Here is a 23,145-nt window from a genome sequence, read left to right on the forward strand (position 1 = left end):
CATTTTCCAGCATTTGGCCGAAATCCCTCTACTTGTTTCCAATTCATATACCCATCCTGATGCCTTTTAAGTGCTGTAATTGTACCAGCCTCCACCACTTTGACAGCTCATTCCATACAAGCACCACCCTGTGTGTGAAAAAGTTACCCCTTAGGTCCCTTTTAAATCTTTCCCCTTTCACCCTAAACCCTCTAGTTTTGGGCTCCCTTGCCCTGGGGAAAGACCTTGTCTATTCACCCAATTCATGCCCCTCATGATTTTATAAATCTCTATAAGGCCACCCTGTAGCTTCCAACACTCCAGGGAAAAATAGCCCCGGCTATTCTTAGGGCTAAATGGATCAAAGGGTATGGGGAGAAAGTAGCAGCAGGGGACTCAGTTGGATGATTATTCAAGGTCATGAATTGCTCTAAGGGTTGAATGGCCTACTCCTGCCCCTATTTTCTAAATTTTTTTTGCTGAACTTGCTGCCTGGTGTGCCTCTGTCAGTGATTGAGCAGAAATCCAAGACAGAGAGAGCTTTAAGGTTTAATTATGTCCTCAATGACAGAGTTAATAGAGAACAGGAGAAACAGTCTTATTCTTACAGTGCGTCAGATCTGATACAGAGGAATCAGTCACACTGAAGAACAGGGGAAGGGTGTACAGAGATCCTACCCAGTTACAGATAGTGTGATAAATGCACTTGACAAACAGGAGAGACAGTTTCATTCAGGGATTGAGACAGAAGCACAGAGCAAGAAGGATCCAGACTGTGAGGATAGAAAGATAGTGACAGGAATGACTGGGGGTCAGAGAGAGACAGCGGATAATTGACTGCTACATGGTGGAGTAAATTAAGATTTGATATCTGACTAACTTTAGGTGCGGTACATTCCATGAATAAAGGAAGGTAACTTTTATTTTCAATTGATGATATGTCTCTCAGACTCCTCAGTCTCATCATCGCCCATCCTGGGGTGTAAACTTCACCCTCATGTTACCTGACTAGTTGCTGATTGAGGAAGCACAGCTGCAAGGAGTCTGCCAGTTTCTGTTGGACCAGACAGTATCGGATGAAAGCTCGTCCCTTCCCCAGTGAGGTCAACTGCAGGTCACAAAAAGAGAGAGCACTTAGGGGTTTTATTGGCAGCTTGAGGGTGGTACAGGTGCTGCTACCAGCTACAAGATTTACTGTGCACGAACAGTTTCCTGACAAACAACACCCTGTAAATGTCTCCCTCTATGGTCTGTGCTGCAAAACTCATTCTGTTTGAATGATTGGAGACAATTGGAATTTATCAGTAGGTTGGTGAGGATAAGTTACCTGGGTCTCCCGCTTTACCACTGGGGATGGAAAGTAACTTTGCTGAAATTTTTACTGGCTGTTTCCTTTCTTTGCTACTATTCTGAGGAACAAAGTTAAAAATCACACAACACCAAGTTATAGTCCAACAGGTTTATTTGGAAGCACTAGCTTTTGGAGCGCTGCCCCTTCATCAGGTGGTTGTGGAGTATAATATCATAAGACATAGAATTTAGAGCAAAAGTTTTGCTATAGATTCTGTGTCTTACAATCTTATGCTCCACAACCACCTGATGAAGGAGTGGCGCTCCGAAAGCTAGTGCTTCCAAATAAACCTGTTGGACTGTAACTTGGTGTTGTGTGATTTTTAACTTTGTCCACCCCAGTCCAACACCAGCATCTCCAAATTATTTCTGAGGAACTGCAGGGTGAGAGTAAGGGGTGGATAGATGATAATATGCACAGGTTCTACTATGTTAGGATGGGGACTGGGTGATGAATGGTTTGGTGTGACAATGTCGTCACTTTATTTTGTCCTGTTTTTTTTTGAAGAGAGGTTATAAAGCAGAAATACTGAACTGGCTACTGAAGTTGACTTAAGTGAACACGTTCTGAGGCCTTGGGTTATTTTTAAACAATGGAAGCAGCCTGGGTGTGGCCAGCTCTCCCAGACCAGGTTTTCAAGATTCTTCAGCTTGAAGTAGCAGATGCCTTTGGGCACAAAACAGTTGGACACTTCAGTGACTGAATTCTAGCTGGTATTCTCTCTGAACTTTCTGTTGATGCTTTTTCCTCCTGGATTGGAGAAGCTGTGTCTGAATTTGCCTTTTTGGCAAGGGGTGTTTTTATGGGATGTTACAATATCGGAACAGTTAATTAGTAATTGGTAATGTATCTATTCGGTTAAGTGTTCCAACAGTTAAGTTATTCTAAATTCCTCTTTCTTTTGTTTGTGTTTTAACTATAGTGTTTAAGTAAATTGCTTTGCTTAACATCACATTGTGTCTGGAACATGCAATTCACATCTACCCTTCAAAATAAGAAAACGTTAGGGTCGAGGCTACCTTCTTAAAATATTTGAGGGGGTCTTGTCCATAACATTGGTCTCTTCTCCTTTTCTGTATATCTGTGTTAATGAATAAACTGGTATATTTACAGATAGGAAACATGAAACTCATTCCACACACCTGTGATGTGAGGTTAATAAATTTGACAGCATTTGTTCCACATTTGTGACTATTCAGACACAGATTGATATAATCCCAATAATCCTTCCGGCTCCCAAAAATCGTCTTCTTCTCTTTCTGATCGTACTGGTAACGAGGAGAAAAGACACAAAATGAACTCATCACAATTTGCTGGCCAGGCTGGCATTTGACATGTTAAGGTAGTAACAGCAATCTCAATGTTTCATTTATCAAATGTTATTTATTCAAAAAAGGAGGAAGGCTGAAAGCAGGAAACTACAGGCCAATCAGCTATCATAGGGAAAATATAATTGGACAGAGTCAATATGGTTTTTGTGAAAGAGAAATCATGTTGAAGCAATTTATTGGAGTAATATTTACCATGAGTAAAGGGAAACTTGTAGAAACCTTGCTTAGATTTCCAACTGGAGTATAAGTGAGTGACTCATCCAAAGTATATTGTATAAAATAAAGGCCCATGTGGGTAATATATTGGCATAGATAGTAGATTGGCTGACTTACAAGCAGAGAGTAGTCATAAATACATTATTTTCTGGTTAGTCACATGTAACAAGTATGCCACAGAAATCAGGCCTCAACTTTATTACAACTTGTACAAATGATGTGGTTAAAGGAAGGGGACTGGTTAGTCATATCCCTCACCTGTAACAGGTATTCAAGTCTAGTGCACAGGCTGTGGAGAATTGGGTTGGCATCGGTGATGGGAAGTTCATTCCTCTCCTGATCTTTGCAAAGCTCTTCAATAGAAGCTGTCAAAGTGAACAGGGTCCAATACAATTAACAAACCTCACACATATAGAGGTAAAGCGTGTTGGAGGATTTAACACGGACAGTGCAGGTGTAAAGCGTGTTGGAGGATTTAACACGGACAGTGCAGAGGTGGAGGTTGAGGAGATGATATGAATGAAATTGTTGTACCTTGAAAGTCTTTGATCACCCTGAGAAGCTGGAGGTCTGTATCTCCTGCCATTCTGGTGCAGTGATCTGCTCTGAAGTGATGTCTGTGACCGACAGTGAAGGATTGATTGTGACAATGGTTTCTCTTCCTGCTCATAATAGTGAGGGTTCACAGCCTTAGATGTGATAGTTTCAGTAGCCATTCAATAACTCACTGAATCCCACATGCAACAGATCAACCAAACTTGCCACGTCAATAAATTCTCCTGAATCTGGATTTGTTTTCTGAAATCTGTTCCTTTGAATACTGATGTTCCTGCCAGCGCAATCAGTTTCGCCTTATTCATGTGAACAAATTTCCTCAGAATTTTGAACACTCCCCAATCTTTCCAATTATCTGAAGAAGGGTAACTCAACCTGAAACGTTAACTCTGATTTCTCTTCATAGATGCTGCCAGACCTGCTGAGATTTTCCAGCAATTTCTGTTTCTGTTTCAGATTTCCAGCATCCGCAGTTGTTTTGACATTTTTTCTTTCCTACTGTCTGTCACCTGACGCCTAATCAAACAAAACTCACTTCACAACTCGAGTACCTTCCAACATCAGAGTTCAGAACGTTGCCAAGTGTACAATTCGCAGAACCTTTGAAGTGTTACAGCGCAAAAGAAGACAATGCCTCCCATTGTGTCTATGCAAGCTTGTTAACAGCATTGTGACTTAATGCCATTCTCCTGAACTTGATCAAATCAGGTAGGTAAGCCATGATTGTATGTACTGGGACCCTGCAACCGGCGACATTGTCATGGGATCACCCAGTCCCTTGCTTTCTCTGGAGCAGTTTGTCTCCAACAACAATCTCCCAAAAACAAGTTTAAATGTGGGGACAATTCTGCACAAAGCTCCCTTTAAGAGTCAGACAGCCTGAACCCCAAAGTAGACAGCACAGGAATTCACTAACCCTTTTCTGAGTCAGCATTCCAGTCTATCCTGCTGGAAAGATGGGAATTGATAACCTCGGGAAATGTTCTGTCTTTGGCCACACTCCCCCATGTCCACAGAAGGAGGTCCATCTCCTCCATAGGAGCTTTGGGGGCAGATTCCTTGATTCCATGCGGATACTGGGAACAGATGTATGCAGGGCTGCAGCCAATGGCATAGAGAATTTTAGCCAGTATACCCCAAATTGGGGAGCTCTTTCCTTTCAATTGTTTGACCCCAGCGCCATCCCCACTACGTACTCATTTCCACACTCCCCATTGTCATAGACCCTGATGCCATCGCTAGTCCTGCCACACTCTCAAACACTCCACACCCCCTCTCAGGGAAGAAAGTAGGAGAAAGTGAAGTCTGCAGATGCTGGAGATCAGAGTCAAAGAGTGTGGTGCTGGAAAAGCACAGCCGGTCAGGCAGTATCCCAAGGGCCATCCTGACGTTCCTGGTGAAGGGTTTATGCCTGAAACGTCAGCTCTCCTGCTCCTCAGATGCTGCTTGACTGGCTGTGCTTTTCCAGCACCACATTCTTAGTATCAGAGAGGAAACACTATTCTACCTCCCCTCTGACTCCATTGCTGACTTTTCCCACTATTATCACTTCACTACTTCTTTGGCTAAAGATGGAATTATAAAATCCCTAAAGTGTGGAACCAGGCCATTTGGCCCTCCAAAGAGCATCCCACCCAGACCTATCCTCCTACCCTATCCCTGTAACCCTTCATTTCCCATGGTTAATCCACTCTAACCTGTACATCTTTGGACTAGATTAGATTACTTACAGTGTGGAAACAGGCCCTTTGGCCCAACAAGTCCACACCACCCCGCCGAAGCGCAACCCACCCATACCCCTACATTTACCCCTTACCTAACACTACGGACAATTTAGCATGGCCAATTCACCTGACCTGCACATCTTTGGACTTTGGGAGGAAACCGGAGCACCCGGAGGAAACCCACGCAGACACGGGGAGAACGTGCAAACTCCACACAGTCAGTCGCCTGAGGCGGGAATTGAACCCGGGTCTCTAGCGCTGTGAGGCAGCAGTGCTAACCACTGTGCCACCATGCCGCCCACGGACTGTGGGAGGAAACCCACGCAGACACAGGGAGAATGTGCAAACTCTGCACAGACAGTTGTCCGAGGGTGGAATCGAACTGAGGTCCCTGGTGGTAACCACTGAGCCACCCCTCCTTCCCGTGGCCTTCCTCCTTCACAGAGCAGGATGGTGAGATGGTTGAGAGACCCAGGTTAACTCCCTGACATAATACAGTTGGTGAGATTTAAATTTAATTTAATTTAATGGAAAACTAATCTCAGTGATAGCGAGCATGAAAACTATCATCAAGTGTTGTAAAAAGTCACTGGATTCATTCATATCTCTAAGGGAAGGAAACTGCCATCCTTACCTGGTCTAGCCTACATGTGACTCGAGAGCCACAGTAACGTGGGTGACTGCTAACTGCTCTCAGTAGTGGTGCAACACATCATCGCTTTCTGGGAAAAGGAATTACACAGATTAGCAATTGCTTTAAGATTCTATTTTAGAATGTGACCTTTTATTCTTAAACAGCATCCCCTAGTTTTTGTCTGATGCACAAGAGAAACATCTCCAGTATCCACCCTCAGGATCACTATGTTTTTGAATTGAATCACCCCATTCTCCAGTAGGGTTGGATCCAACGTGTTCAACCACTCCTTAACAGGAATACGTTGAGCGAACCTTCTCTGAATAGTTTCTAATACAAATCTATCCTGTTCAAAGAGGACACCAAAACTATCAGTAGAACAACTGAAGAAAAACAGGAAGAGAGAGAAAAACAAACTTAATGTTTTGAGTCCAATATAATTTTTGCAGAGCTTCGTGTTCTGACAAAGAGTCATACTGGACTCAAAACATTAACTTTGTTTCTTTCTCTACAGACACTGACAGACTGCTGAGTTTCACCAGAATTCTCTGATTTATTTTAATTAGGAACAAAGAACAATACAGCACAGGAAGAGGCCCTTCAGCCCTCCAAGTGTGCGCTGGCACATTTTGCCCTTCCATACTAAAACTGTCTTCAATTACAGGATCCATATCTCTCTATTCCCCTCCTATTCTTGTATCCGTCCAGGTGTTTCTTGAATGCTGCTATTGTGTCTCCTTCCACCATCTCCTCTGCCAGTGCGTTTCAGGCACTCACCACACTTTGCGTTAAAAAAAAACTTGCGTCACACATCTCTTTTAATCTTCCACCTTGAACCTGTGTCCCTTAGTAACTGACCCCTCCACCCTGGGAAAACTTTCCACTCTATCCATGCCATTCACAATCTTGTAAACTTCTATCAGGATATAGATATCCTATAACTCCATCTTTGATCTAATTGCAGTACTCTAAAAGTAGTCTCACCAACATCCTGTATGGTTGCAGTAAAACTTTTCCATGTTTCTATTCCATTCCTCTTGCAACCGATGCCAATATTCCATTTGCTTCTTGATCACTTGCTGCGCCTGCATACTAACGCTGTGATTCATCTAGCAGGACACCAAAATCCTTCTGTAGGACAGAGTTCTGCATTGTCTGTTCATTTAAACAGTAGCCTGCTGTTCTATTCTTCCTGCCAAAGTGACAAGTACAATTCTGCCCACAATATACTCCACCTGACAAATTTTATCTGATTATTTAACGTATCTATATGCCTTTTCGCACTCTTTACCTCCTCATGACCACTGCATTTTCTACCAGATTTTGTGCCATGGGCAAATTTAGCAATGATATAATTAATCCTTTCATCCAAATTATTCATATAGATTGTAAGTAATTAAAGCCCGAGCACTGATCCCTGTGACAGGAAATGGCCCATTTATCTCTATGCTCTGTTTCCTGTCCACCATAAAGAAGGACTTATGCCCAAAACATCGATTCTCCTGCTCCTTGGATGCTGCCTGACCTGCTGCGCTTTTCCAGCAACACATTTTTCAGCTTCCTGTCCGCCACCCAGTTTTCCTCCATTTCAATATGCTGCCCCTTCTCCATGGGCTCTTTTGATTTACTGAGCTTTAAGTGTGTTTCTCATGGGGACAGGGAAATGGAGTCAATGATTATTTGGTGTACCTCACTACCAATGTGATATACACATCACTCTCCCTTCTCATGTCAATGCTGTGCTGCTAACCTCTGTCCCCAGTAATAGGGAGGGAACAGTTTGCTGTGCTGGGTATACAATGAGCCATCAGAAACATCTGAATCATTGATACAAACCTTGGCCATATCCCTATTGATCAGCCATCAGTGAGAGACTAATGGGGGAACCTTCATTTCTCTGGTGCCCTTCACAACCCTGGACGTCTCAAAGCCCTTTCTAGACAATCAAATACTTTTAAAACGTCATCATTGCTTTAATTTAGGAAACAGCCAATCTGGACTCAGCACCATCTCACACAGTGATATGATAATGGCCTGATCATCTGTATGACGTAGTCACTTTGGTGAGGAATAAACATGGTTGAGGTTGTCAGGGAAAGCTGCCTATTCTCTCAGTGGCCATGGGATTGTCCACTTCCAGTTGACAGGGCAAATTGGGCAATGGTTCAAGATCTCACTGATACTATAAACACGTCATAGCCACTGTGAGTTTGTACAGAGATAATTCTGAAGATTGTTTGCAGTTGACCCTGTCAGATTAACCATCTCAAGAAGAACTAATTGTCTTTGCGATATTGGCTCCAAGCTAAACTGACTAAAGCTCAGTGATGGGCAGATGAGTTCACTTCAATGGTTCCTACTGGGATCAGTATTTAGATAAAAACACAATGTACTTCAGAAAGGGGCAAAGTTCACTGGAATACGAGCAGCACGTGGACAAGCAATCAGTGTAAATGGAGATATATTTCACTGTGATGTTATTCCTGGAACACTTTGCACTTTTCTCACTCAGAGTACAGACTGACAGCTTATAAACAGGAAATTCCAGTTATGAGATTGATATTGTGACAGAGTTAAACTTCCAGATTTCTCTCAGTGAATGTCAGGTTAGAATGTTGTCTTTTAAAGGCAGATTAATTGTACATTTTCAATCCAGTCCTGCATCACTGTCAGAATGAACAGTGACTCTGAAATTGATCAACTGAAATGATGGCCCAAATTTCAGCACCCTTCACAACTCCTCAGATACTGAAACAGTCCATGTCCAAATGCAGGAAGACTTGGACAATATCCAGGTTCATGCTGACAAGTGGCAGGTAGCATTCGTAGCACACGACTGCAAGGCAATGATACTTCGAATATCCCATTAACACTAAAGAATATCAGGGCAAAATTGAGCACCATCACCATCACTAGAGAAGTAATATTTGACAAACTGTTGGGACTAAATGTAATTAGTTCCCTTGGCCCTGGTGGCCTGCATCTAGGGATTCTCAAAGATGTAGTTACAGAAATAGTGGGTACATTTGTTGTAATTTTCTGAAAATCATTGGATTCTGGAGAATTACCAGGGGATTGGAACACTGTTATTAAAAAAAAGGGAGGAAGGCAAAAAGTGGGTAACTTTAGGCCAAGTAGCCTAACATCTATTGTTGTAAAGGTTTTGGAATCAAGTATTAAGAAAGTATAAACTGCACATTTGGAAAACCATAAGATAATCAAGCAGAGTCAGCAAAGCGTGATGAAAGGGAAATTGTGTCTGACTAATTTATTAGAGTTTTATTGAGGTAGTCTCAACCAGTCAATGTGTTTTATTTGAACTTCTAGATGGTGTTCAACAAAATACCTCACAAAAGGTTCTGTCAGAAGATAAGGTCCCACAGTATGGGAGGTAGGGAATTGGCTTCTGGGCAGGAAACAGTGAGAGGGCATAAGGGAATCTTTCTCAGGTTGGTGATCCGTAACCAGTGGGGTTCCACAGGGGTCAGTGCTGAACTGTTTAAAATAAGTTAATGACTTGGAGAAAGAAAGTAAAATTACTGTAGCCAAATTTGCAAATGTCAAGAATATAGTGGAAAGGCAAGTTGTGAAGGGGATATAAACACTTTACAGGAAGATATTGATACATTAAGTTGGCGGGAAAATATGGGATTTGCAAAGTAGTTCATTTTGGAAGGGAGAACAAAGGAACAGAATGTTATTTAAATGGAGAAAAGTAGCAAAAAACACAAAGGAACTTGGGCTCACTTGTATGTGAAACACAGAAAACTAGCACACAGGTGCAGCAGGTAATCAGGAAAACTAATGAGATGTTGGTCCATTTTTAAAGGGGTTTGGGGGATAAGATTAAGGAAATCTTAATTGCAACTGTACAAGGTACTGATGAGACCACATCTGGAGTAATGTGAGCAGTTTTGGCCCACTTAAGGAAAGTTATCATTTCATGGAGGCAGTTCATTGGGATGATTCCTTGTATGGAGGGATTATTGTATGAGAAAAGGTTAAACAGGTTGGGACCTTACTCACTGGAGTTTAGAACAACGAGAGGTGATCTCATTGAAACATATTGGATTCTTAAGGGATTGGCAGTGTAAATGCTGAGAGGATATTTCCCCTCATGGGAGAGTTTTAGACCAGAGGGCACAGTCTCAGAATAAAGGGGCCCCAATTTAAGGCTGAGATGAGCAGGAATTTCTTCTCTCAGAGAGTTCTGAGTCTTTGAACCCCTTGCCACAGAGATCGGTGGGGGGTAGAGTCCTTCTGTACATTTAAGGCTGAGATCGAGAGATTCTTGATCAGTTGAGGAATCAAGGGTTATGGGGAAAGGGCAGAAAGGTTAACATGGGGAATGTCAGGTAAGCCATGATTTTATTGAAGGATGGAGTAGGCTTGAGGGTTGAATGGCCCACCCCTTTTCCAATTTCTTATGGTCTTCATCTTCAATATGTGAGAATCGAACCAACTCCTCTTCACATTCAATGGAATTACTATCACTGAACTCCCCATTATCAATATCAATACTAATTACATTAACTACAGGAGCAGGTCAGAGGCGAGGAATACTGCAGAGAATAAACCACCTTCTGACTCCCCAAAGCCTGTCCGCCATCTACAAGGCACAAGTCCAGAATGTGATGGAATATTCCTGATGAAGGGCTTTTGCCCGAAACGTCGATTTCGAAGCTCCTTGGATGCTGCCTGAACTGCTGTGCCCTTCCAGCACCACTCATCCAGAATCTGGTTTCCAGCATCTGCAGTCATTGTTTTTACTCCCCACTTGCCTGGATGCAGGCAGCTCCAACAACACTCAGGAAGCTTGACACCATCCAGGACAAAGCAGCCGCTTGATTGGCACCACATCCACAAACATCCACTCCCTCCCCCACCCACACTCAATAGCAGCAGTGTGTACCATCTACAGGGTGCACTGTCAAAATTCACCAAAACTTCTTAGATTCCAGCACTTTCCAAATCACTGACCACTTCCATCTGGAAGGACAAGGGCAACAGATACATGGGAACACCACCCCCTTCAAGTTCACCACCACCATTTAGCCACTCACCATCCTGACTTGGAAATATAATGCTGTCCCTTCACAGTCGCTGGTCAAAATCCTGGAAATCCATCCCTAACAGAACTGTGGGTGCACCAACTCCCCAAGGAAGGCATTGGTTCAAGAAGGGAGCTCACTTCTACCTTATCCAGCGCATTTAGGGACAGGCAGTAAATGCTGACCCAGCCAGCAATACCCAGACCTTATGAAAGAATTTTTAAAATGCAGTCATATCTGGATAAGGTAGAAGTTGATTTTGACCAGCGACAGTGAAGGAACAGCGCTATATTCCCAAGTCAGGAAGGTGAGTGGCTTAATGGTGTATAGATATTGATATAGATTTCAATATGAATCTTGTTGATTGTTATGATGCTAAATCAGAGAATATAGTTATCACAAAGGCAGAACTTGCACTCTTGCAACAAGTGAATTCCTATCACTATGAATCCAAAAGGAATATGCCCTGAATGTCCTGTTTTCATTACAGTGGGGCAGGTTGTTGTTACAGTTAAACACAGATTCACTGGAAAGATTTCAGAGACAGCACAGTAATAGAAAATTGTCCATTTAGTTTTACACACTCATAGGACGGGAGTGTCACTGGCTGGGCCCAGCATTTATTACCCCATCCCTCGTTGCCCCTTGAGAAGGTGGGGGTGAGCTGCCTTCTTGAACCACTGCAGTCCATGTGCTATGGATAAACCCATAATGTCCTTAGAGAGGGAATTCCATGATCTTGACATAGCCCTCTCCCTCATCGTTCTTCACCTCCCAATACACTCTCCATACACGAGGGACATGCCTAATCATGCTATCCTACTTCCCAGTCCCATGGCTCACTATAGTTCCTCCAACCATTCTCATTCCTCTAAGGGAACCTGTGCAGCATTAATCTTTTCATGATAACCCTTAGGCTTATGTCAACAGATAGACAGTGTGATATAGCAAGCACTGTCTTTTATAAATGGTAAACAGATTGTTAATGTAATTTAACAGAAGTATACTTAAATGGATCCACAGTTTGACAGCTCCTTTTAACAATTTCAAGGGGTCGATCCAACTTATACATCTTCGTACCTACGTTTACAACTCAAAGGGTACCTTACCTCTTCCCAAAGTGGTGCTTTCTGTTCCCAAATGGCACATCACCTCTCCTGAAGCTCCCTCAGGACTGTATCCAATTGGATACCTCTTCAAAGAAGCCTCATAATTTTAGCTCTTCTCCTGATTGGTCCAAAGTCCAGAAATAGAGGTTCAGGCACTCCACTCCCAAAACTTGCTCTGCCTGAAAGGCAGAACTTTTGTCCATGCAGTTACTTCCATGAGCGATGGTCATGCAAAATACAACCCATAAACCTTTACTCCCTTCCCCACATCTGCATAAATGATCAGGATCTGGTTCAGGACTGAGATTTCCTTATTTATGACCCTAGATCCATTTTGTTTAAGTAAGGCACCCTCTCCATCTGTGAGAATATCATAGAGTCAAAGAATCCCTACAATGCAGATAGAGACCATTCAGCCCATTGACGCTGCACCAACACTCCGAAGAGCATCCTACTCAAACCCCATGACTCCATATTTCCTGTGGCTAATCCACCTAGCCTACACATCTCTGGAAACTACAAGGCAACTTAGCATCCACCCTAACCTGCATATCTCTGAACTGTGGGAGGAAATTGGAGCACCCGGACACAGGGAGAATGTACAAACTCCACACAGACAGTCACTCAAGGCTGGAATTAAACCTGACTTCCTGTTCCTGTGAGACAGCAGTGCTAACAACTAACATAATTAATAATTATTGTTCTAGTATAAATAATATATTAACACATTTGCAAAAATTGACAACTGCAGCTCAATATAGATCTGTGTGAAGTGATAGGTTTTGGTTGGAAGAATTAGGAGGTTACAAATCCCTGGGAAATAAATGTGTGAATAGGATTGAGGGATTCTGATGACAGATACACAAATCACAAGAAGTACTGACGCAGGTTAATAAGGACGGAGAAAAATCAGAAACATTTCATTTCTGGAGGAATAGAGATCAAAAGTTATTTTAAATGTTAGTGGAACATGGTTTGACCAGACACTGAGTAACAGGTCCTCTCTTCAGATTGTAAAAACATTGAGAGGCACAAGAGGAGACACCAAAGATTTATAATTATTGAATCAACCTATATACTTGTCAGACTTAATACCTCTCAACAAAATCTGCACAGTCTAGAGCTCTTTCCTCAGGTAAGGAGAAAACTGAGAGGTGATCTGACAGATAAAAGGATAATAAAGTAAAATAAAGATTTGAGGATGCTGGAGATCTGAATCAAAAACAGAAATTGCTGGTGAAACTCAGCAGGTCTGGCAGCATTTGTGGGGAGAGAGAAAGTTAATGATAGGCCAGAGGCAGATAAAATGTGTCCATCTTAGTGGAGTCCAGAACTAGGATCTGCCAGGATAAGACAATCACCGCTGAGTCCAAACAGGAACTCAGGTGAACCATTTTTATCCAGAGTGTGATGAGAATGTGTACGTTAGTCCCAGGGGAGCATTGAGGAAGACACGGTAAATGCTTTAAAGAGAAACTAGATAGTAGAGGATGTGAAAAAGTGAACTGAGGGAAGCTCAGATATAACATAGCTGGTGACATTAATGAGTTGTGCTGTTTGTCTGGTTTCTGTTTGTACACACAGTGTAGTTTCAATAATGTTGTATTAAATCTGGCGTCTCTGACCCAACACCCTAATCTGAGCGGTTGCACTCTCAGCTCTGAGTCAGAGGGTCAGAGGTTCATTTCTCACCCCAGACACAATCTGAGATTTACAGCACCAGGGAGGAGCAACTTTCTCATGAGATGATTATCCAAGGCCCCATTAAGTGGGAACAAAAGGTTCCCCTAGGCCACCATCTCAAAGAAGTGCAAAGGTGGTCTTTACAGTCCTGGGTCAATGTTCATCCCTCAAACAACATCACTGAAACAGATTAGCCAGTCGTTATCAGAATACTGTCTGTGAGACCTTGCTGTGCACTAATTGGCAGCTGCATTTCCTACATTACAGCACTAACTGCTTTACAAGGTATTGCATTGTACAGCAGCTTCAGGCCTGTTTAGTATCACATCCCCACAAGCATCCACTCCCTCCACCACCGACACTCAGTAGCAGCAGTGTGTGCCATCTACAAGATGCACTGCAGAAATTCACCAAAGATCCTCAGACAGCACCTTCCAAACCCACAACCACTTCCATCTAGAAGGACAAGGGCAGCAGATACTTGGGAACACCACCCCCTGCAAGTTCCCCTCCAAGCCACTCACCATCCTGACTCGGAAATATGGAATGGCAGGACATGAGGAAACTCAGAGGAACAAAGGGGTCTTGTGGTGATTGTTTAGGGATCCTTGAGGATGGGACAGGATAAGAAAGTATATGGGATGTTTGCCTTCTTCAGTGAAGGCATTGATTATAAGAGCAGGGAGGTGATGTTGGAGTATAAAGAGCTTTAGTTAGGTCACAGCTGGAGTACTGTGTGTAGTTCTGGTGCCCACATTATAGGAAGGATGTGATTGTACTGGAGGGGGTGCAGGGGGAGATTCACCAGATGTTCCCTGAGATGGAGCACTTCAGCGATGGAGAGAGGCTGGATAAGATCGGAATGTTTTCTTTGGAGCAGAGAAGGTGATGGAGGACATTATAGAGGGTTACTAGATCATGAGGGGAGGGACAGGGGGATAGGAAGCTGTTTCTCTCTCTCTATTTGAAAAGTCAATAACAAGGGGCACAATTTGAAGATGAAAGGCAGGAGGTTTGGCGAGGATTTAAGGGTCTATTTTTTCACCTGGGAAGGGAATATTTCTGGGATGCACTGTCTGGGAGGGTCGTTGAGGTGGGAAATCTCATAACCTTTAAAAAGTACCTGATGAGCACCTGAAATGTTATAATATTCAAGGCTATGGGTCTATTGCAGGAAGTGGGACTGGTGTAGATTGGTGGGTGGCACGGTGGCACAGTGGTGAGCACTGCTGCCTCACAGCGCCAGAGACCCGGGTTCAATTCCCGCCTCAGGCGACTGACTGTGTGGAGTTTGCACGTTCTCCCCGTGTCTGCGTGGGTTTCCTCCGGGTGCTCCGGTTTCCTCCCACCATCCAAAAGATGTGCAGGGTCAGGTGAATTGGCCATGCTAAATTGCCCGTAGTGTTAGGTAAGGGGTAAATGTAGGGGTTTGGATGGGTTTCGCTTCGGCGGGTCGGTGTGGACTTGTTGGGCCGAAGGGCCTGTTTCCACACTGTAATCTAATCTAATCTAATAGTTTATGTTGGGCTCGATGGGCCGAATGACCTCTTGTATACTTTATGATGTTATGATTCTATGAATATATCACCATTCCTTCACTGTCACTGGGTCAAAATCCTGGAATTCCCACTGAATGGGCATTCTGTGTTTACACACGACACCTGGACTGCAGTGATTCAAGGAGACAGCTCAGTCCCACCTTCTCAAGGGGCAACTAGGGACGGGCAATAAATGCTGGCCAGTCAGCAACACGCATGTCCCATGATCAAATTTATAAAAAACTTTGAGAATTCATTTACTAACGCCATCCTGACTCTATTAGCAGCTGGTAAGGCCAGGAAAAAGTACTCAAAATCAAATACTGAGTCTGATTCTCTGTCTGGTTCTCTGCATCTGTCTGATAGCTGCTCTGTTTGTTGAGCTGACTTTGTGATTGTCTGTCTGAATCTCTGTTCGATTGTCCGGCTGTGTTTTGCTCTGTTTAATTATTCTTCTCTCTGTCTGGTAATCTCACTCTGATAGATTGTAGACTGCTATGGTGTCTGCCTGCCACTTTTCTCATTGGCTAGCTGCCTGATCGTGATTTAGTGTCCAGCTTCCTGTGTCTGTCTCTAGTGGAGTTTGCCTATTTTACTGTCTTCCTGTCCGTAGTCAATTGTCTGACTCTCTTTGTGTGTCTGTGTTTGATTTTCTGTCAGTCTCTCTTTCTGTCTGTGCTACAGTTTGACTTTTCCATGAATTCTCTCATGTGAGTGACCCTTTGCCATGTATACTTGCAGATAGTAGACATAAAATCTCCTCATCTTGTTGTGTCCCAATACAGACACAGCTTCCTACCTTCCCCCTGTGCTGGGGCAGCGATGTGGGTTTTGCTCAGAGCGACAGTTTTCTGCTCGGCATTCCTATCAAGTGTTGCTGACTGCTCTTGTGTGTCTGCAGAACTTGTTACACAGAGACAGGAAGTGTTCCAAGTTAACAGAGCACCGCCCAGAACCTATTAACCCTTGCCAGCCCACGTCGCCTGTCTGCATGTCAGGCCCCATCAAAAACCACTGAGATGCTCCTTCATGCTCCCACCAATAGGCCAGTGAGAAACCATGGGTATCAGCGAAATAACGCCTGACCTACTTTCACCCCAGTTTCCCTTCTACAGCAGAGAGAAAGTGAGGACTGCAGATGTTGGAGAGTCAGAGTTGAAAAGGGTGGGTGGTGCTGGAAAAGCACAGCAGGTCATGCAGCATCTGAGGAGCAGGAGAGTCAACATTTCGAGCATAAGCTGTTCATCAAGAATGTGGAGGGGGAAGGAGGATGAGAGATAAATTGGAGGTGGGGGAGAGGCTGGGGAAGGTAGGTGGGAAGGCGATAGGTGGAGGAGATGATCTGGGGATTGCAGTGGGAGAGAGACTCTCCGGGATCCTTGTGGATGGAAGAGAACTTCTTCAAGGAGGGCATCCTTGAAAGAGGCTTCGCAGTAAGATTATAGCGATTCTGGGAAAGTGAGGACTGCAGATGCTGGAGAGTCAGAGACCACTTCAACTCCATCTCCCATTATCTGTGGGCCTCCTCCACCATTAAATCTGGAGGAAGAACATGTCATCTTCCACCTTGGGACCTTCCAACCACACGGAATCATAATCAACTCCCCTCCCCACCTCATCCCAGATCCAACCCTCCAACTCAGCACCGCCCTCTTGAACTCCCCTATCTGTCCATCATCCTTCCCACCCATCTGCTCTACCCTCCTCTCTGACCTATTGCCATCACCCTCCCCACCTGCATCTACCTATTGCCTTCCCAGCTACATTCCCCCCAACCCCACCTCCTATTTATCTCTCATCCCCCTTCCCCTTCCACATTCCTGATGAAGGGCTTGAAGTGGGGCAGGGTGACACTAGACACACGAACACACAAGATGGTCACTGAACCATATGTTGGCTACTTGACACACAAGATGGCTGCCGGATCACAATATGGAGACAGACAGCAGAGTCTACCTGGGGCCACCAGAATGCCAGCACAATGCATTTCCAACCTAGTTGATTAGTTTAAGGCAGGTGGGGGAAAGAATAAACATGGGTAGCGTATACTGCCCGCCAAAATGTCTGTGTCCGGCCAATACCTTTGATAGAAATGCTAACACTTTGATATAGACTCAATACAGAGTGCTAATAGCCAGGGCTGCAGTAATCGTCCTTCTCAGATGGAGCGATTAGCATCCATTACTACAGCAATGGACTTCCACATGGACATCGAAACTGACAATGTCTGCGCTGAAACTGACAACAACCGTGTTGAAATTAACAAAGGCTCCGCTGGAACTGACAATGACTGCATCAGAACTATCAAGGATTCTGCAAAGTTGACAACAAAGAAACAATGTTACAGAGACAATAACCTCATCACTGTCCTATTATATCGCAAAATATATAAAAGTATCTTGACATGTGCTTCGGGTGGAGAGAAGAATCGTAGCTGATCACTGTGCTGTTGGGGTCTCTCTCTCCCCGGAGCTCCGGTATTTCCTTGTACAATAAACTCTGTCATTGAACCCCGACTCTGACTCCAAGGCTGGTGATTTTCCCCACAACAGACTTATACCTGAAACATCAACTCTCCTCCTCCTCAGATGCTGCCTGACCTGCTGTGCTTTTCCAGTCCCACACTTATAAACTTCCTTCAACAACAGGTTCTTCAACCAATGGTTATAGGGTCTTGTGGCTGCAGGAGTATATGCTCCAACAGCACATTCTTTATCTGTGAAAGCATCAGAGCACAGACCAAATAATCGCTTCAAACAATGGGACCAGACACTGGACCAAGAAATCAATGGTCAGGAGCAGGAACCCTGGCTGATTTCCCCTCTCACTCACTCTAACCCAGGGATCACTGGACAATGATCAGGAGTAGGAATCCAGGCTGATTGGCTCTATTGCTCTGTCACTCTCTCTCTAATGCAGGGATCACTCCATGTGTAGGAATGATACTGGGATAAGGGAGTCCTGACTGGCATTTATTGGATCCTATGCAACACATTATGGTCATGAAATGGGTCATTTCTCCCATCAATTAAACTCCAATCACAAATTTCTACCCCAGCAGTTAACTGTTGGCAGTGTTACATGGGTTACTGGGTGCTGTTTATCCTGCCAAGGGCTATATTGCGTTATTGAGGGTGGGTGGGGTGGAAGATCAGGAAGCAATACCACATGATAAGGGGTTTGGTGCACAAAGCTGCTTTAACAAGGAGAATCTGAATCCCTAATGTTTGTGATATTAACAGTGAAAGGTAGCCTCTGTAGAATTACTCTCTTTGACTTTTATTTGAGAGTTTGATCAGTCTGGGCAAGCAGGAGTTTGTCTGAACACAGACACTCGCAAAAAGCAGGTTTGGCAACAGTGCAGAGACAGTGGGTGTGGCACAGTCTTCCAGACTCTTCTATCAGGTTTTGAAATGCTGCAGAAACGATTCAGAATGTTTTAAGAAATGGAAAAGACTTGACACCACAGTGTACCAGAGTCCTTGTGGTAAACCAAGCCCCAACTATCACTCCAAGGAAGGGACAGCATGAGGTTAGATACAGAGTAAAGCTCTCTCTACACTGTCCCCATCCAACACTCCCAGGACAAGGGTGGCATGGGGGTAGATACAGAGTAAAACTCCCTCTACACTGTCCCCATCAAACACTCCCAGAAGAATGCAACAGAGTTAGACACAACTTTGATATACAGAGGGATTTTTGGGTACAAGTCCAGCGTTCCCTAAAAGTGGCAACACAAGTGAATAAGGAGGTAAAGAAGGCTTATAACATGTTTACCTACATCTGTCAGTGCTGGAGATAGTGATGACTGCAGATGCTGTAGAGTCGGAGTGGATAAAGAGTGGAGCTGGAAAAGCACAGCAGGTCAAGCAGCGTCAGAGGATCTATGAGGGAAGACTAGTGGATGTGATCTGTATGGACTTCACTAAGGCAGTTTTTAAAATTAATTTGTTGGACTTGGGCATCGCTGGCTGGCCAGCATTGATATTCCATGCCTTGTCAAACTTTCAACAAGGTTCCCCATGGGAGACTGGTTTGCAAGGTTAGATCACAAGGAATACAGGGAGAACTAGCCATTTGGATACAGAACTGGCTTGAAGGTAGAAGACAGAGGATGGTGGTAGAGTGTGCTTTTCAGACTGGAGACCTGTGACCATTGTGTGGCACAGGGATCGGTGCTGGGTCCACTGCTTTTTGTCATTTATATAAATGATTTGGATGTGAGCATAAGAGGTATAGTTCGTAAGTTTGCAGATGACACTAAAATTGGAGGTGTAGTGGACAGCGAAGAGGGTTATCTCAGCTTACAACAGGATCTTGATCAGATGAGTCACTGCGCTGAGGAGTGGCAGATGGAGTTTAATTTAGATAAATGCAAGGGGCTGCATTTTGGGAAAGCAAATCTTAGCAAGACTGGAGTGCAGGTTCATAGTTCCTTGTGAGTGGAATCGCAGGTAGATAGGATAGTGAAGAAGGTGTTTGGTATGCTTTCCTTTATTGGTCAGAGTATTGAGTATAGGAGTTGGAAGGTCATGTTGCAGCCGTACAGGACATTGGTTAGGCCAGTTTTGGAATATTGCGTCCAATTCTGGTCTTCCTATAGGAAGGATGTTGTGAAACTTGAAAGGGTTGAGAAAAGATTTACAAGGATGTTGCCAGAGTTGGAGGATTTGAGCTACAGGGAGAGGCTGAACAGGCTGGGGCTGTTTTCCCTGGAGCGTCGGAGGCTGAGGGGTGATCATACAGAAGTTTACAGAAGGCATGGATAGGGTAAATAGACAGGGTCTTTTCCCTGGGGTGGGGTAGTGCAGAACTAGAAGGCATTGGCTTAGGGTGAGAGGGGAAAAATTTAAAAAGGACCTAAGGGGCAACGTTTTCACACAGAGGCTGGTAGGTGTATGGACGATCCACCCTCTGTGTGAAAACGTTGCTTCTCAGGTCCCTTTTAAATCTTTCTCCTCTCAACTTAAAATTATGCCGTCTAGTTTTGAATTCACCCACCCTAGGGAAAAGACCATTGCTTATCCATGCCCCTCATGGTTTTATAAACCTCCATAAGGTCACCCCTCAACATCATAGGTCCCAGTGACAATAGTCCCAGCCTATCCAGCTTCTCCTTATAAGTCAAACTTTCCAGTCCCAATAACATCCTGGTAAATCTTTTTGGAATCTTCTCCAAATTAATAATATCCTTCCTGTAGCAAGGTAGCCAGAACTGTACCCAGTGCTCCAGAAGAGGCCTCACCAATGTCCTGTACAACTGCAACACAATGTCCCAACTCCTGTAAACAATGATTTGAGCAGTGAAAGCAAGTATGCCAAATGCTTCAGACAGTGATAAAACCAAGAACTTTAATGCCAGTTCCAGCATCTGGGAAATGTTTTCCAAGAGTCATAATTGATTGCATAAGATCCCCCTCTAAAACAAAAAGTGGGAATAATATTTGTTGATTGTAACAGTTGTGTCTGTGAAATTTCTGAAGGCCATTCAAATACACAATATCAAAGGATCATAGTAGTTACTCAATTCGTACTGAGCTACAACCAGGTCAATCATCAAATTTTACATCAAAATTATTCAAGGAAGCTATGGATAGCTTGGCAATAAAACAATTTAAATTAACTGTATACCATCCAGAATCAAAAGGAGCATTAAAACACTGGCATTAAACTTTAAAAACCATGTTGAGGGCTTATAGTCAAGACTATCCAGTGCACTGGGACAAAAGAATTCCATGTGTACATCTTGCAATTAAGGATGCACTTAATGAATCAACTAAATTCAGTCCATTTGAATTTATTTTCAGACATTGTTATGGACTAAGCCAGACCACTCAAAACATTCTTAAGCAGGCAGCCCAGACCATAACTTTGCAATTTGTTTCGGTAAATGTACAGTGAAAATTACCCGGATTAACTTAGCTAGGTTGACTATCAAATTTTAAAACAGACAAAAACGTATTCACAAAATTACACAATGAAACACAAAGAATAGAATAAAGAACCCCGACAGAACTCAGTCTGTCCAAACTGGACTTAATTATGTTTTTCTGAAAGTACACAATAATCCCAATAAGCAAACTCTCTTTAAAACCCAGTATGAATGAAACACAGACTGAAGTTGAAGAGCAGAAAGAGAGAGAGTTTCCACACAGCTCCCTGTTGAACTTCCAACCAGTTCAAGACTGAACTAAAACTGCTCAGCTCAGCGAGACAACTGACCACTCCCTTTTCGTTCTGCAGGTCACTTCTAAAACATGACCCCTTTGGCCTCTAGTCTCATCTGTATAAACCAAAGGCCTCTCAAAATCCTTTCCATCTCTGTCCCAAACCAGACTGATGGGAGCCTGGCCCGGTTTATTAACCCTCTGAAAAACATCAAGGACAGAGTCTCCTTGAGCCAAGGAACAGCGTTTAGAAAAAAAAGGGACTAGCTTTGTGACACCTCCCTCCTTAAAAAAAATGAACCATCAATCCCAAAAGTTGGCTTCATTTTTGACCCTTCAAAAACCCAGTGAGGAGTCTAAGCATGCACATACACTATACTAACTATAAACATGCAAATATGTATAACCACATATGAATTCAGGCCGTGGTACTCCACTACCGAACACCTCCGTATCTCATTTGAGTCTCGATAACGGATCAGCAATCACGTTTTCGCGACCTGCCACCTGCACAATCGGCAAATGGAACGGCTACAACAAGCTCCATCTAAACAGCCTGGTATTTTTGTCCTTAAATTTCTCCACAAATGGGTTATGATCAGTGTATACGGTTGTCTCAGATGCATTGCTGGGAATATAAACACTGAAATGTTGAAATGCCAACACCAAGCTGAAAGTCTCTTTCTCCACCGTTGAATATTTCTGTTGATGAACATTCAACTTTCTGGAAAAATACCTGATGGGTCTTTCTATTGCCTCTGGATCAGTGGTGCTGGAAGAGCACAGCAATTCAGGCAGCATCCGAAGACAGGCAAAATCGACGTTTCGGGCAAAAGCCCTTCATCAGGAATAAAGGCAGAGAGCCTGAAGCGTGGAGAGATAAGCTAGAGGAGGGTGGGGGTGGGGAGAGAGTGGCATAGAGTACAATAGGTCAGTGGGGAAGGAGATGAAGGTGATAGGTCAGGGAGGAGAGGGTGGAGTGGATAGGTGGAAAAGGAGCTGGGCAGGTCGGACAAGTCCGGACAGGTCAGGGGATCGAGTTGCTGGAGGTTAGAAGCTAGGATGAGGTGGGGGAAGGGGAAATGAGGAAACTGTTGAAATCCACATTGATGCCCTGGGGTTGAAGTGTTCCGAGGCGGAAGATGAGGCGTTCTTCCTCTAGGCGTCTGGTGGTGAGGGAGCGGCGGTGGAGGAGGCCCAGCACCTCCATATCCTCGGCAGAGTGGGAGGGGGAGTTGAAATGTTGAGCCACTGGGCGATTTGGTTGATTGGTGCGGGTGTCTCGGAGACACCCGCACCATTTCAACTCCCCCTCCCACTCTGCCGAGGATATGGAGGTGCTGGGCCTCCTCCACCGCCGCTCCCTCACCACCAGACGCCTAGAGGAAGAACGCCTCATCTTCCGCCTCGGAACACTTCAACCCCAGGGCATCAATGTGGATTTCAACAGTTTCCTCATTTCCCCTTCCCCCACCTCATCCTAGCTTCTAACCTCCAGCAACTCGATCCCCTGACCTGTCCGGACTTGTCCGACCTGCCCAGCTCCTTTTCCACCTATCCACTCCACCCTCTCCTCCCTGACCTATCACCTTCATCTCCTTCCCCACTGACCTATTGTACTCTATGCCACTCTCTCCCCACCCCCACCCTCCTCTAGCTTATCTCTCCACGCTTCAGGCTCTCTGCCTTTATTCCTGATGAAGGGCTTTTGCCCGAAACGTCGATTTTGCCTGTCTTCGGATGCTGCCTGAACTGCTGTGCTCTTCCAGCACCACTGATCCAGAATCTGGTTTCCAGCATCTGCAGT

The 23,145-nt window shown here is 44.2% G+C and overlaps 1 protein-coding gene across 6 annotated transcripts in view; it reads right to left on the reverse strand.

Moving 5' to 3' along the window:
• LOC122551857 (uncharacterized) overlaps positions 1-16,083 on the reverse strand; it is a 54,980-nt gene extending 38,897 nt beyond the window's left edge. For 2 of the 6 annotated variants that reach the window (XM_087989424.1, XM_043694392.2), the window contains exons 1-6: positions 15,971-16,083; positions 5,791-5,878; positions 3,412-3,539; positions 3,136-3,242; positions 2,473-2,598; positions 984-1,087 (exon numbers count right to left, since the gene is read on the reverse strand). In XM_087989424.1, the coding sequence (XP_087845550.1) occupies positions 984-1,087; positions 2,473-2,598; positions 3,136-3,242; positions 3,412-3,463 (389 nt within the window). In that variant the 5' untranslated portion in view covers positions 3,464-3,539; positions 5,791-5,878; positions 15,971-16,083. Of the gene's footprint in view, positions 1-983; positions 1,088-2,472; positions 2,599-3,135; positions 3,243-3,411; positions 3,548-5,790; positions 5,879-11,950; positions 12,058-15,970 lie in introns of those variants that run through there. The other 4 variants (XM_043694393.2, XM_043694395.2, XM_087989423.1 and 1 more) reach the window with 4 other exon arrangements.
• Between the last annotated feature and the right edge of the window lie 7,062 nt (positions 16,084-23,145).

The sequence above is a fragment of the Chiloscyllium plagiosum genome, unplaced genomic scaffold, assembly GCF_037043375.1.
Source record: "Chiloscyllium plagiosum isolate Xiang-an unplaced genomic scaffold, Cpla_swu_hap1 HiC_scaffold_7, whole genome shotgun sequence".
Taxonomy (NCBI): domain Eukaryota; kingdom Metazoa; phylum Chordata; class Chondrichthyes; order Orectolobiformes; family Hemiscylliidae; genus Chiloscyllium; species Chiloscyllium plagiosum.